The sequence below is a fragment of the Syzygium oleosum genome, unplaced genomic scaffold (assembly GCF_021117445.2).
Source record: "Syzygium oleosum isolate NSW1041296 unplaced genomic scaffold, Sole_v2.1 Sole_v2.16, whole genome shotgun sequence".
Taxonomy (NCBI): Eukaryota; Viridiplantae; Streptophyta; class Magnoliopsida; order Myrtales; family Myrtaceae; genus Syzygium; species Syzygium oleosum.
In genome coordinates, this window is record NW_026607500.1 from 6,884,654 (window position 1) to 6,898,512 (window position 13,859).

General features: G+C 37.9%; 1 protein-coding gene and 2 pseudogenes across 4 annotated transcripts; all 3 read left to right on the forward strand.

Annotated features, from left to right (window-relative positions):
• The window catches only part of LOC115684391 (disease resistance protein L6-like), a 28,195-nt pseudogene extending 22,427 nt beyond the window's left edge, over nucleotides 1-5,768 (forward strand).
• Nucleotides 707-2,716, forward strand: LOC130140148 (disease resistance protein L6-like). Of its 4 annotated transcripts, none has more exons than XM_056318768.1 (3): nucleotides 989-1,130; nucleotides 1,218-1,244; nucleotides 1,694-2,716. In XM_056318768.1, the coding sequence occupies exon 3, from the start codon at nucleotides 1,708-1,710 to the stop codon at nucleotides 2,263-2,265; it is 558 nt and encodes a 185-aa protein (XP_056174743.1). In that variant the 5' UTR covers nucleotides 989-1,130; nucleotides 1,218-1,244; nucleotides 1,694-1,707; the 3' UTR covers nucleotides 2,266-2,716. The 4 variants fall into 4 exon arrangements, with proteins under 4 accessions (XP_056174745.1, XP_056174743.1, XP_056174744.1 ...); XM_056318769.1 differs by having other exon boundaries at nucleotides 1,697-2,716; XM_056318770.1 differs by lacking the exons at nucleotides 989-1,130; nucleotides 1,218-1,244 and adding an exon at nucleotides 707-850.
• On the forward strand, nucleotides 5,691-7,629 carry LOC130140139 (disease resistance protein RPV1-like; annotated as a pseudogene).
• Nucleotides 7,630-13,859: the final 6,230 nt, after the last annotated feature.

Sequence of the window (13,859 nt, forward strand, 5' to 3'; positions counted from 1 at the left end):
TCCTTTTGCTCTTTTGAACTCGATGGAACTTCGATAATCATGACCCCATTTTGAATGCGGCTTTCTCATGCAGTTGCAGGTGAGTCATCTATCTTGCGTGCACAAGAATTTTACTTTTGCTTTGTTCCTTCCAATTCGAATTTATTCGATATATCCGTCGCGTTACACGTAAACATAGCTGCTTATTCAGAGTTAAATTCTTTTTTATTTTGTATGCTTTTGTGTTTTTGTTGTTAATTCTTACTAGTTTTGAGATGGTTAGAGTTTGCAACTCTTTCAGCTTTCGGGTTTCATTTAAGTTTGTTCAACAGTTTAGCTCATTATCTTGTGTTCGTAGATATCATCCTAGTCTCAACCTATGTAGCACGGACACGCGACACGACACGATACACGACACATTATTTCTCAAAAAGTAGAGAATTCTGATACGTTGAGATACATTATGTGTTAAATGTAAATTTTTATATATACATGGTAAATTATCATACAAATTCACAAATAAATAAATCAAATTAATTTGATAAATTTTATATGACATATTTTATTATGTCATTTGATATAGTAAAAGTTCCTTTATTTGGCCATATATATTTTTTACTTTGAGTACCTATTTTCGTTTTTATTTTCTTCCCATCCTTTTTATTACTCCTCTTTCTCCATCGATTTTAAATTTTTAAGAAGCCATCGTCTCTAGGCTTTCCTTTTCATTCTCCTCTCTTGACTCTCTCTCTCTCTCTCTCCCTCCTTCCCTCTTCTCCGATCAGATCTCCGGCAGCTCTCGCCGCGGAAACTCCGATCTGCTCAGCTCGCTCATCCAGGACGCTCGGCTGGCGAGGATCGGGGGTCGTCGGTGAGTTCTCAAAACCCTTCCCGACCTAGATTTCCTGATCCTCCCTCCCTCTTCTCCGATCAAAACCGTTCCCGACCTAGATTTCCAGATCCTCCCTCCCCCGATCCCGACCGATTCCCAGATCCCCTACCTTCCCGGGCGAGAGAAGAGACGGATGTAAGGCCTATCCTGTTGAAAAGTGGGGTTGCTTTGGCTCTGTTTTAGGTTGGACTCCTCTACCATCGCATCCGAACCAGACGAGTCCAACCCAAGCTGCCTCCTTCGACGGGTGGCCCTTCAGGTTTTGAATAACTTGCCCCTTTAGAGATTTTTGTTTACTCATCTTGTTTACGGATCTTGCTGAAGTAGCTTGCCGGTTGGTCTGTAGATCGCGGTGGCGAGGCTCATTCCGAAGGTCAGAGGACTGGGCTTTCATTTAAGTTTGTTCAATAGTTTAACTCTATTATCTAGTGTTCATAGATACTTTCCTCCTCTCAATCACCAGCTCGTGTTCCTGGACTCCGACGTTTTTTTATTTTTTCCTTCATGAGAAAATTTCTCGTCAATGCTTGTTGGGTCACACCCTCCGGCCTCTAGACCTTGTTTTGCACCAGCGTTTGTCTTCTGAAAGTTCCAGAGCCTCACCTTTTTTTTTTGTTTGATTAAGTACATGTGTTTTATGTTGTTCCTTAAGTTTATAGGTGCGGACACTATAAATTGATGAGGGCTGACCAAAGACGCCCCCATATTTTCAGTTTACTTAGGCTTCGACTTCTACTCGACTTGACTCTGAATGTTGAGCCTCTGGTGGGCTCATCATCCCACCCAAGTCTGTAAAATCTTTTGTGAAATCTTTGATGGCAGTAGACGCAGCTACAATGACACGGACTAGTTCAGAAACAGGATCCACCACCAATGACACATCGGGACCTCTGTTTGATGTGTTCTTGAGCTTTCGAGGACTGGATACTCGCTTGAACATCACGGATACCCTCTATTATGCCCTGCTAGATGAGGGTATCCATGTTTGCATAGACAAGAAGGGAATCGATGTCGGTGACGAGATCGGCCCTGAGATTTACCAGGCCATCGATGACTCGAAAGTCTGCATTCCCATCTTCTCGACAGGCTATGCCTCCAGTAGGAGGTGCCTATGCGAGCTGGAACACATGATGAAGCGTAGGAGAACCCACGGACCGGAGGTTATGCCCATTTTCTATGACGTGGAACCTTCTGTTGTGAAGCTTGAAACCGGAGCATATAGGGATGCAGTGACTCAGCATAAAAGAGAACGTGGGGATGAGACCGTGCAGGACTGGGAGGAGGCGCTCAAGGAAGTTACTAAAATCAAGGGATGGGACACCAAAAACACCGGGTATGTTAACTCATCAACTCCATCTTCCATTTTCTCTCTGTTTCTTCTGCTTGAATACTGAATATAATTTGAATAGCCAAATTTTTTATTTAGACTTTTCACTTTTACACACTGTAATATACTAATATCTACTGTGGAAAAACTTAAAAAGAAATGCGAAAGAAGGATAGAATGAAGCAAGCAGCTTCTCTGCTTCTAATTGGCAAAAAGGAGGAGAGAGAGTAGAAGAATAGTGGTCGTTGGCTTGCTCTAATGGTGCCATACTCCGCCGATCTTCCCGGCAGCATGTATGGCTGCTCTCTATCTCTCTCTCTCTCTCTTCAAACAGTCCATGATCAATTGTGCAAAATCACGAGACCGATCATCATGGCGAGGCGACCTCATATAAGTAGATCTATGTGTTCCTAATGTCTCTCTGCGGCTGGTGGGAGGACTACACTTGCAGATTGTAAACGTTTTCATCTATTTTGGTGCCCTACTTCCTCATCCTCTTTCAGATATTGCTCTTTCCCGTCATCTGTTTCCTTTTCCACTTTCAGATCTGATTTAATTCATAGGTTTTTTCCAATTACAAAGGGGTAGGTTTATGGCTTTTGGATTTGAAGCGAAACTTGAATGGACCCATTGAATAATGTTTTTCGAGCAGTCTGAACGTGAAGCTTCATAACACGAGTAGATTGGATTCGGGCTGGGCCTCACAAAATTTTTTCCACGGGAACCAACCCGAGCATGTTGGTTCTTGGATAGAATCAACTTTTAACAGGTCTATAGAAATTTATTTTTGAAAAAGTTGCGGTGTCTGACCAGAAAAATTTGTATGCGAGACACTCAAACAAGCACAACATCTCATGTTTGGGGAAATAGGGAATAAAAATTTGCCACCGTGTGACTCAATCACAAAACTCCACTGTACCCACTTCTTTTATTATAAATATGTATAAATATACTACTTATGTGAAGTTACCGTAGAAGCTTGTTGAGACTGTTTGGTAAAGCTTTCCAGCAATAACTTCAACCGTAAAAAGGTGTGTTGCGGCTTTATAAGGTGTTTGGAAAATACCTCACAATTGCAGCTAATTCAAAGCTATAGAACCTTATAGAAGCTTTTAGAAAACTGCCTCACCCAGCTTTGATGTGCTACGGCTTTAAAATATACATTGTCATACAGTACTTTACAATACAATTATAGCATGGTGCAACTACAATTTAGCTACCAAAAGAGATATAATAAACATATGTTAAACTAATTTTTTGTATAACTTGAGGCTGTTATAAAAGATAATTCCAGATTTCTTAGACTCACAAGGTTGGAGATCTCTGGAGCTTTTCCTACAGCTCTTGAGGACAGACATAGACTTTCCAAACTCTGGGGAAGCTCTGGTACATTCTCCACACGAATTCCTGTTAATTTCAAAATCTTCAAGGAAGGTAGTCTCCCGATATCTCCAGGAATCATCTCTTGCTAATTGCAATCCTCTGCATAAATCTCTTCAAGTTTCTCCAACTCCCCAATTGCCTCGGGTAACTTTTTCATGCCACTTCTGTTCATCTTCAACACTTTCAAGCTCTTTAGATTGACAATGGTATCTGGAAACTTTGTAATACCTGTAAATGAGAAATTCAACTCAACTAAAGATTTCAGGTTTCCAATCGAATGGGAAAGTGTCGTTAGCTCAGACTCTCCACATATGACCAAGCGCTCAAGATTTATGAGTGCTCTAATGGAAGTTGAGACTTCTCTAATGCTTATGCCATATCCAAAGTCGTCATCGGCGATTTTATTCATGAGTAGCTCAGTCAAAGCTTGCAAAGAATCTAATTTAATAGGCAACGTTTGGAGATGAAAACATCTATTTAAATTCAAGTGCTTCATATGTTTTAGATGACCGATGCATTTATCAATGCTTATCAAATTCCTACAATTCTCTAGAATTAAAATTTCTGAGGATAAATATGCGGAGAGTTCAGGAGTTGTGTCTAACCCATAGCAATATGACAGATTAAGCACCTTCAATCTCGTAGCCACCTATCAAATGATTATGTATGTTCAACGAGTTTGATTTACAAAATTTTTACAAGATATAAACAAATATATCGATTAGGGAAACATTCCACAATAGTAACTTTATAAATACTTTGTGTATATCTATTGGTTGCGGTCTCGCTATTCTATTAACAACCATATGTAATTTGACATTCAAAAGTGTTGACCTATTGTTGGGTGTTTAGAAGAAATATCTTAATTTATTAAGGGCGGTAGCTTTTGAAGAATTATATTACTAGTTTCTCATAATAGGATTTTGTTAAAGAGCCCTCATTAAACGTCCAAGTGAAGAAATATTGTTATCTTCAATGCATTGTCTCTTTTTTTTTTGGTAAGGGAAACATGAAGGATCCCATATTTAATAAATATATATATTTATTAAATATGGGATCCTTCATGTTATTATTGATTTAATATATGTGATTTCACAAATAAATTCTAAATCACCAACCCAAAGCAACCAAGAACATAACCAAACATATTATAAGGAATATCTATTTATTCGTTTTGAATGAGATATTGTGAATATGTAAAGTTACCAACCCCGTATGGAGTAAACCGGGTAGATTTATTTTAAATTTTGTATGTAGAGATTGGCGTAGATAATATCAATTGACAATATAATATGTTCACAAAAATCGATATAACATATTTTAACATGTTGAATTTATACATTTCCAATACTAATAAAAGAAATTACCTCAATTTAAAATTTAAAAGTACCAAAAAGGATGTATAAAAAATCAGCAAATATATAATATATTCTCCAATTAAATATGTTGCCCCTCCAACAGTGAATATTTAAAAAGTTCTTTACACTAATGATAGACCATAATCCATTGAAGGTAAAAAAAGTTCTTTATAATAAACATATGTTAAACTAATTTTTTGTTTCTATTAACAAACATGGCTCTTTAACAAAATCCTATTATGAGAAACTAGTGATATAATTCTTAAAAAGCTACTGCCCTTAATAAAATAAGATATTTCTTCTAAACACCCAACAATATGTCATCACTTTTGGATGTCAAATTATATATGGTTGTTAATAAAATAGCGGGACCGCTACCAATGGATATACACAAAATACTTATAAAGTTACTATTGTGGAATGTTTCCCTAGTCGATATATTTGTTTATATCTTGTAAAAATTTTGTAAATCAAACTCGTTGAACATACATAATCATTTGACAGGTGGCTACGAGATTGAATGTGCTTAATCTGTCATATTGCCATGGGTTAGACACAATTCCTGACCTCTCCGCATATTTATCCTTAGAAGTTTTAATTCTAGAGGATTGTAGGAATTTGGTAAGTATTGATAAATCTATCGGTCATATGAAGCACTTGAATCTAAATAGATGTTTTCATCTCCAAACGTTGCCTATTAAATTAGATTCTTTGCAAGCTTTGACTGAGCTACTCATGGATAAAATCGCCGATGACGACTTTGGATATGGCATAAGCATTAGAGAAGTCCCAACTTCCATTGGAGCACTCATAATCTTGAGCGCTTGGTCATTTCACTTGAATGTGGAGAGTCTGAGCTAACGACACTTCCCCACTCGATTGGAAGCCCGAAATCTTTAGTTGAGTTGAATGTCTCATATACATGCATTACAAAGTTTCTAGATACCATTGTCAATCTAAAGAGCTTGAAAGTGTTGAAGATGAATAGAAGTGGCATGAACAGGTTACCCGAGGCAATTGGGGAGTTGGAGAAACTTGAAGAGATTTATGGAGAGGATTGCAATAAGCTAGAGATGATTCTTGGAGATATCGGGAGACTACATTCCTTGAAGATTTTGAAATTAACAGGAATTTGTGTGGAGAATGTACCAGAGCTTCCCTAGAGTTTGGAAAGTCTATGTCTGTCCTCAAGAGTTGCAGGAAAAGCTCCAGAAATCTCCAACCTTGTGAGTTTAAGAAATCTGAAATTATCTTTTATAACAGCCTCCAGTTATACAAACGTGAGCACGTACAGCTCATGTTGTAAGTTGAAACTTCCTAGTATCACCGGTATAAGCTCCTATTTGGATTGCCTTTGTTGTCTAAAAGAACTCGAATTGCAAGAACTTGCGTCACATTGGACAACTTCCCTCTAGTTTGAGCAAACTTACAGTTGAAAATTGTTATCTTCTTGAAGTTGTTGACCTTTCCAACTTGGAGAAATTGTTGGAGCTAACTTTCAAGGGGCAGCGTTTTGATATTCAATGCCTTGAAGGTTTAACATCGTTACAATGCTTGAGAGTGCGCCATTGCCGGTCAAGCAAGTTCAGTGGACTTGAAAGACCAGAGAATCCACGACTCAAAATCTGTGAGAACCCGCGCCACATCGAATAGCTTCCCTCTAGTTTGAGGAAACTTACAGTTGAAAATTGCAATCTTCATGATGTTGTTGACCTTTCCAACTTGGAGAAATTGTCGGAGCTAACTCTCGAGGGACAACATTTTGATATTCAAGGCCTTGAGGGTTTAACATCGTTGCAACGCTTCAGAGTTCTCAAGTGCCAATTTAGCAAGTTCAGTGGGCTTGAAAGACTGGAGAATCTACGACTATTGCACTTCGAGGACTGTGGCTCCCTTCAGACATTGCTCGACTTATCCAACTTGAAAAACCTCAAGGACTTTACACTACAGAACTGTCCGAAACTAGTTGAGATTGAAGGTCTTGACAAACTGGAATCACTAGAAACTCTTTCGATCGGATGGTGCAATCCGTTACGAAGCTTACCTGATCTAACCCACTTGAAGAAGCTGAAGAATAAATGATGCGATGCTTACCTGATCTAGCACTTGAAAAAGCTTGTAAGATTAGTAAATCCTGAATTTTTTAGGCTTGAAGGAATTTGTCATCAAAATTTTAGGGACTCATTTTATGATGGTTGTTAGACACCTTATTTTTATTCACATTTCAAGCAAAATCGGCCATTTAGGTAGCTTTTATTAAATGTATGAATAAATGAAACCAAATGAAAATATACGAAAATTAATAATTCGGTCCCTGTCCAAATTGTAAAGCCCATGATGGAAAGTCCACGAATATGCCCACGAGAGAATACCCTAGGTGGAGGAACCAATTTTTCCTCTAGATTTCCTTCTCCGTCGCCTTGAATTCACTGTTCGACCACTGTCCGCCACCGTCAAGCTCCATAGCCAGCCACTGCGAGCTCGACGACATGCACATTGGATGTGTGACAATCCTCTCTTGATGAGAGATTTGTGGATTCGAATACCAATTTTTGATATCTTTTGGCTTATTATTCCAATGGCTGTCGCTAACACCGTTGGTCATTTCACCGTCGCACTGAATTTATCCTGTTTGACTCTGTCTTAAGATCAAAGAGTCCGAAGAATCTAATTCGTGTTCGATTCTCCACTACCAGCTCTGATCTTCACTGAGAAAGCTTCCAGAAGTTCCTTGACGGTTTTGGTCCCCAATCGTTGCTTAGATTCGTTTCACTGATAAGGCAAAGTGTACGCTATGTTTCCTCCGAAATAGAGACTTTGAATTTGCGAATTTGATTATATAAGAATTGAACTTTGTTCGAGGCTATTCCAATGATTGTGTACGTGTTTCAAGTTTTATATGATGCTTTGGATGTAGTTTTACTCAATAAGATTTACATTCGGACTGCTTGCTTGGAGTGCTTGCTAGATGTTTGGGTAATTGTCCGAGTGAAGTCCATACTTGTGCGTATGCTATTTTCGTTCCTGTTATTCGTTCGCTAGCTTCTTTGTTGCATATAAGTTCATATGAATCAGTTCTCTGAATAAATCAAAAGTGATCGAGCTCGTAACCTTTGTGCGGCCGATTAAGTTAGAGAGCTTGTTCTCGTTAGACTGAAATCATTGTTTGCTGGCTTCACACTGATTGTTCTTGGTAATGGTTATGGTACAAGATCCCTTGTCGACATTGGAATGGCCTTTGCATTTTTTTTCTTTTATCAGAAATCTTAATGCCAATCAAGTGCACGTTCTTCTATTATAGTTTCCTTTTTCATCCTATCAAATGCAGATTTGAGATCCAAAATTAACAGTACACAAAAAATTGAGGGGTTACTTTTACTCGAATTATGATTGAGTATTGGTTGATAATCTCTTTTTCCGGAGTTCAAGAGAAATATTATTAGTACGTCCGATGCACGATGCACAGAGACCAAACAGGAGTCTTCCCTTGATCAATTAATTTCAGGTTATAATTGCATAAGGTGAAACTCGATACCTAACAATCCTCAAAGATTGGAGCCAAAAAATAATCCTCAAAGAAGATAGCCAAAAGACCGGATCATATGCATAAACAAATCATTCATTGGTCTAAATACATTTCGTCACATATGCGAATAATATTAAAAACACAGATATTATATAACTCTAATAGTTCAAAGAAATCTAAGCTTATCAAACTACAAGTACCATAGAAGCAATATAAAAAATTCACCATAAATAAAGATGCACTATTATTACTTAGTGTTCAACTTAGGAGAGAATATGAGCTTTAAAATGGGAACAAAGAGTTATCAGTTTGTAGTCTAATAGAAACGTAACATTTACATTTGCATGCTATATATATTTGGTCAATATTAATGAATAAACTAATTCGTAAATGTTTAAAAGTATGTATTTCTTTGTAGTTGAATAAATTTTGTCTAACTCCAATATGTGCTGCAGAATGTGCTGATGTTGGCATTGCAAGATGGCTAGTCAATATATAAAGCTTGCATAGTTTAGATATGATCCTCTGCACAATTGAATGAACTTATTAAATACTTGGATTTAAGTTTTGCTATCATCAAAATACTTTAGATATTTTCCAACAGTTGTGATCTAGCTCCATTGGCTGCCAGGAATGTCCTTGCGCCAGAACAGACATCCATGCGCGAGCGAATATGACTCCCATCCAAATATGTGCCAGCGGCACAGTGTATACAGTCCCTGTTCCTTGGCACAAATCGCCCACCACTAGAAAGTCAAACACTAGCAACCACAGTCCAATACTTGACGCACCCACACACGCAATGTCATAGATGATCTAACAATCTCGATCCAATTTCACGCGACGACCTACCTCACCTCGATTTATGTCCCTATGTGCCACTAATTAGTCTCTAATTTGACTATAATATGGTCAGAGCCGATACGTATTAGTGCCACGTCAGCCCCAAATAGTGCCATGCCAGTGACTGGTCCAAAAATCCACTCCGTCAACCAGCCACGCTAATCAGTGGACTAAACCGGCCAGAGGCATTCATGGACATGGTTGAATTCTATTTAGACCGTCACTCTTTCGTTTTAGTCCAATTTCTAATATATTTTGGCCTTTAGAGTTTTAGGTTAGTTTTGTGTATTATTATTTATGCTAGAACTGAGATTTCCTTGGATTTATCTTGGCTACCTCGTATTCGGGTTTACACTGGGGAAAATCAGAGACAGATTCATAAAATTTTTATTAGTAGGAAAACCTAATAGAAAATAAAAAGTGAATGCAATGTATTGATTCAAATAGTAAATATAATAGTTCTGTGCTTTGAAATAGAATGATTGATAAAATTTCAATAGATTTTGCTTTTAGTTTGCACTTAAACCTTTATAAGTTATGTATATATATATTTACTGCAGTACTCAATTATGGAGGAAAAATAATGAAAATGTGAGGAAAATAACTAATTAAAGTAATTTCTCATCAAATTTGTGGGGCCACTATTGAAAATTATTTTGAAAAGTGACGTAATATAGATTCTTTACAAGATAGTGGAGGCAATTTCCCCCCCAACTTTGCCATGTTGGTCTGTTCTCGGGGAAAATGGATGTTGCTCTGTCAATAATACGAACCATCTTAAGTGGTCCAACTATAGTCCAAGGCGTGTGTGGTTTCTTGAATAGGTGGTATAATGTTCTAGTATACTATAAAATAGTATAGAGTATTTACATGTGTCTATATACATATATTCGTAGGCAACCAAGACTAGCTGATGCTTGTGATCGCAGTGATGTTTAAGTTAGATGGGACCATTGAAAGCAAGAGCTGATGACTCTGAATATGAAATAGTCACATGAGAGTTTTTATGTTTTCACAACTCAGAAATAATCGGGAAAAGGACATTCGAAGTGCCAAAACTTGTGTACGGCACTCACTTTAGTGCCAAAAGTTTTTGCTGGCTCACTTATGTGCCAAATCGGAGGAAAAATGATCACTTAAGTGCCAACGGCGAGAAATTCCGGCCAAATTAATACGTGGCATTTATAATGAAAATTTTAATCTGAGTTGGATTTTTTTTTTAAAAAAATAAGTCTACGTGGCATTTCCATGTATATATTTGGATTTTTTAAATTTTTTTAGTTGTTTTTCCTTCTTTTCTTTTTTTCTTCTCTTTCTTCTTCTACCTTCGTTCACCGCCGGTGACTGGAGGCCGGCCACCGGCCTCTTGGCCTCGCCCGGATGAGGCCACCGTCACCTGTCATAGGTGAAGCCCAGCCGACCCTCGCCTGGGCAAGGGTAGGCGAGCCCTGGTGAGGGTCAGCCTCGCCTAGGATCCCTCGCCAGATCCGGCGAGATCGACTGTCGCCTAAGCCACAGTGGCCTCGCCGGATCTGGCGACGGCCGGCCTCGTCGGATTTGGCGAGGGGAGCCCTTGCCGGGGCTCGCCTTTGCCCAGGCGAGGCGAGGCCGATCCTTGCCGGGGTTCGCTGGCCCTCGCCCAGGCGAGGGTTGGCTGGGCCTCGCTCGTGGCGGGTGACTGCAGCCTCGTTCGGGTGAGGCCAGGCGGTTGGCGGCCAGCCTTCGGTCACTGGAGGTTGAAGAAGAAGAAAGAGAAGAAAAAAAGAAACGAAAAAAAAATCATAAAAAAATTTAAAAAATCTACATGCTGATTGTACATGTTGACTAAGCATCCGATGAGCCACGTCAGCTTTAGAAATTAATAAAAAAAAATACCACGTTGAATTTCCGGCCAAACTGACCGGAGTTGGCACTTAAGTGATCGTTTTTCAAAAATTTTAGCACTGAAGTGATCCAAAAAAAAACTTTTTGTACTAAAGTGAGCGCCGTACATAACTTTTGACACTTGTAGTGTCCTTTTCCTGAAATAATCATATGAACTTTGAATAGATGTGTACTGATCGAATGCTGTCCAAGTCAAAGAGAGATTGATTTGGGAGTTTGGATTAAATGTGATCGTCTACAAAGATGCATCGCTTATTCCTCGTCTTCCCTTTTCCAAAGAACACATGAAATAGATAATCATAAGAAGACATGAAGTGCAACAACTCACAACCCTACATTCCCTTAATGAAGTTTCATAATAATTGACAAACCATCTCGGAGTTATTCCTCTTTGATTTTCCCATTCATTCCTCTGTTTTGCTATATAATGTGCATGTCAAGCATGTATCCGAAATTATTAAAGGAATAGTTTATTATAGTCTTCCATGAAAGGTCATAGAAACATGATAATGGATGAGACAAAAGCATGGTCATTTGAGATTCTTTTCACGACTAATCTTAAACTTTTTGTTTTTGTTGATGTCTGGGCAAATAGTGTTAGTCGTTTCCACTTCACATGGTGTACCAACCATGGAGATAACCTTTTGAGCATCCTTCTTGGAAATTTCCTCGTGGGCTCTAAGAAATTAGTTCCTAATGACTATTTGTCTATTGTTCAGTTAATCCAGCTAGATATTCCAAATCGATACTGGCATGGTACATTTATCTAAAATTAATATTGTCTCACAAAAAATACTAAACCGTTATACTCACGACACATTTATCTAAAACTAATTTTTTCGGAAAGCACGTGCTTAGCCCTTCTCCTGATATGGGCTATCAATAAAATCTTCTATTATTAACAAGTTTTGATCGCGCCATCTCACCATTCGATTAAGTGAATTAGTCTGTGATTTTTGGCATAGATAATTCTGGAATATCATACTTAAATGCTATTAGCTAGGTCTTCAATCTATGTAAGGAAAGTGTCTGACAATCAGGTCCAACTATTTATATAAAATTGCAAAATATAAAAGATTTTTATATAATTTTCTTTTTTGGGCTACGTGACTAGGCCTAGCTGATGTTTGTGATCGCATCGATGCTCAAGTTAAAGCTAGAGCTAATGGTTCCAAATATCAAGCAATCACATGATCGTTTTCATGTTTCTCTCGTTTAGAAAAATCATACAAACTTGAATAGATGTGTGCCGATCGAAGTGTTGTCCTAGCCAAAGATAAAGATTTATTTGGGAGATCGAATTAATTGTCCTTTAAAATCTCTCTTGATCCTCTACAACATTCTTCAAAGATGGATCGTCTACAATGCTTTTGGTTAAATGCGTTTTCTTGTTTTCCGTTTTGTCAAAAACACACGAAACAAATAATTCAAAGAAGACAAAAGAGTACACTAGCTCACAGACTATACACAACCTTATTGTTTTGATTTTTTTTATAACCATATTATTTTGATTAATAAACATTATGTCGCAAACTCACAAACATGAACATTTGGTAGAAAGGAAAACAGAAGAAGAAATTCAATCTATCCATCGTACAATAAATATCATATCACCACCGGTGGCGTTCATCGGTTGGGGTGAGCATGGTTTCAGGGTAGAACCTGGAACTTGACCGATGGGAACCTATAGATTTCAGTTTCCAAGGTATGCAAGATAGGTTCCTAATCCCAAAAATTGGGGAATCTGTTTCGACGGGTAGGTTCTAGGTTCTAGATAGACGAACCTGAAACCTGAAACCTAAATAAGTTTTTTTGTGTTCTTTCTTGGTCTATGTTTTCACGTGATCCTACGATATTTCATGGCGTTATATGATAGGTATATAATCTGGAATTACTAGTGGATCATAGCAGCAAGTGGTGGTCATTAAAGGTGAAGATTCACTGCAATTGTTCAATTAATAATACAGGTAAAACGTGGGTAGACCTTAGCAATGACCTTGGAAACTATGATATGGTAGGTTCCGAGTTCCAAAAAATGAGGAACATATTCTTATGGACAGGTTCCAAGTGCAATTTGTATGGACCATGGAACTGCCCACTCCTAGTATTGATTCACACAATGACTTCTCAGTTTAATTATATTTATTTAAACTGTAATGTCAGAAAAATTAGTCTTTTATATTCTCTTTAGTGAATGACGAGCTTGTTCAGTATTGTTGCGTTCATTTTCGTTTTGATTAACTAAAAATGAAGTATAAAAAAACCTGTTAGACCTTAGAACCTACCCTGGAATCTACCTTGTCACAGGTTCCAGGGTAGGTTCCAGGTTTTAGGTTCTAGGTGGAATTTGTAAGGAATCTGGAACTGCTCACCCCTACTTACCGGCAAAGAACAAAACACAAAATAAAAATAACAATAAAATAAACCATTCAAAAAAATATTAAGAAATTCGAAAATAAAATTATTAAAAATTATCCACGTCAATGCTGGTCATGTCACATAGAACGATCGGCATCCACCTCACCGAATTCTAGCAAAAATTAGTCGGATGGACTCAATTGGTAAAATTGAAAGGTTTAGGAATAGATTGGCAAATGTGTGATAGATTTATGACTTTTTTTTATTTATAATTTTTCCATTATTCGAGTCTAGTGAATTCGATCCCGG

What these genes read in the sequence shown, in the direction of transcription:
- LOC130140148 (XM_056318767.1), top strand. Translation starts at nt 1,687, where the DNA reads ATGGCAGTAGACGCAGCTACAATGACACGGACTAGTTCAGAAACAGGA.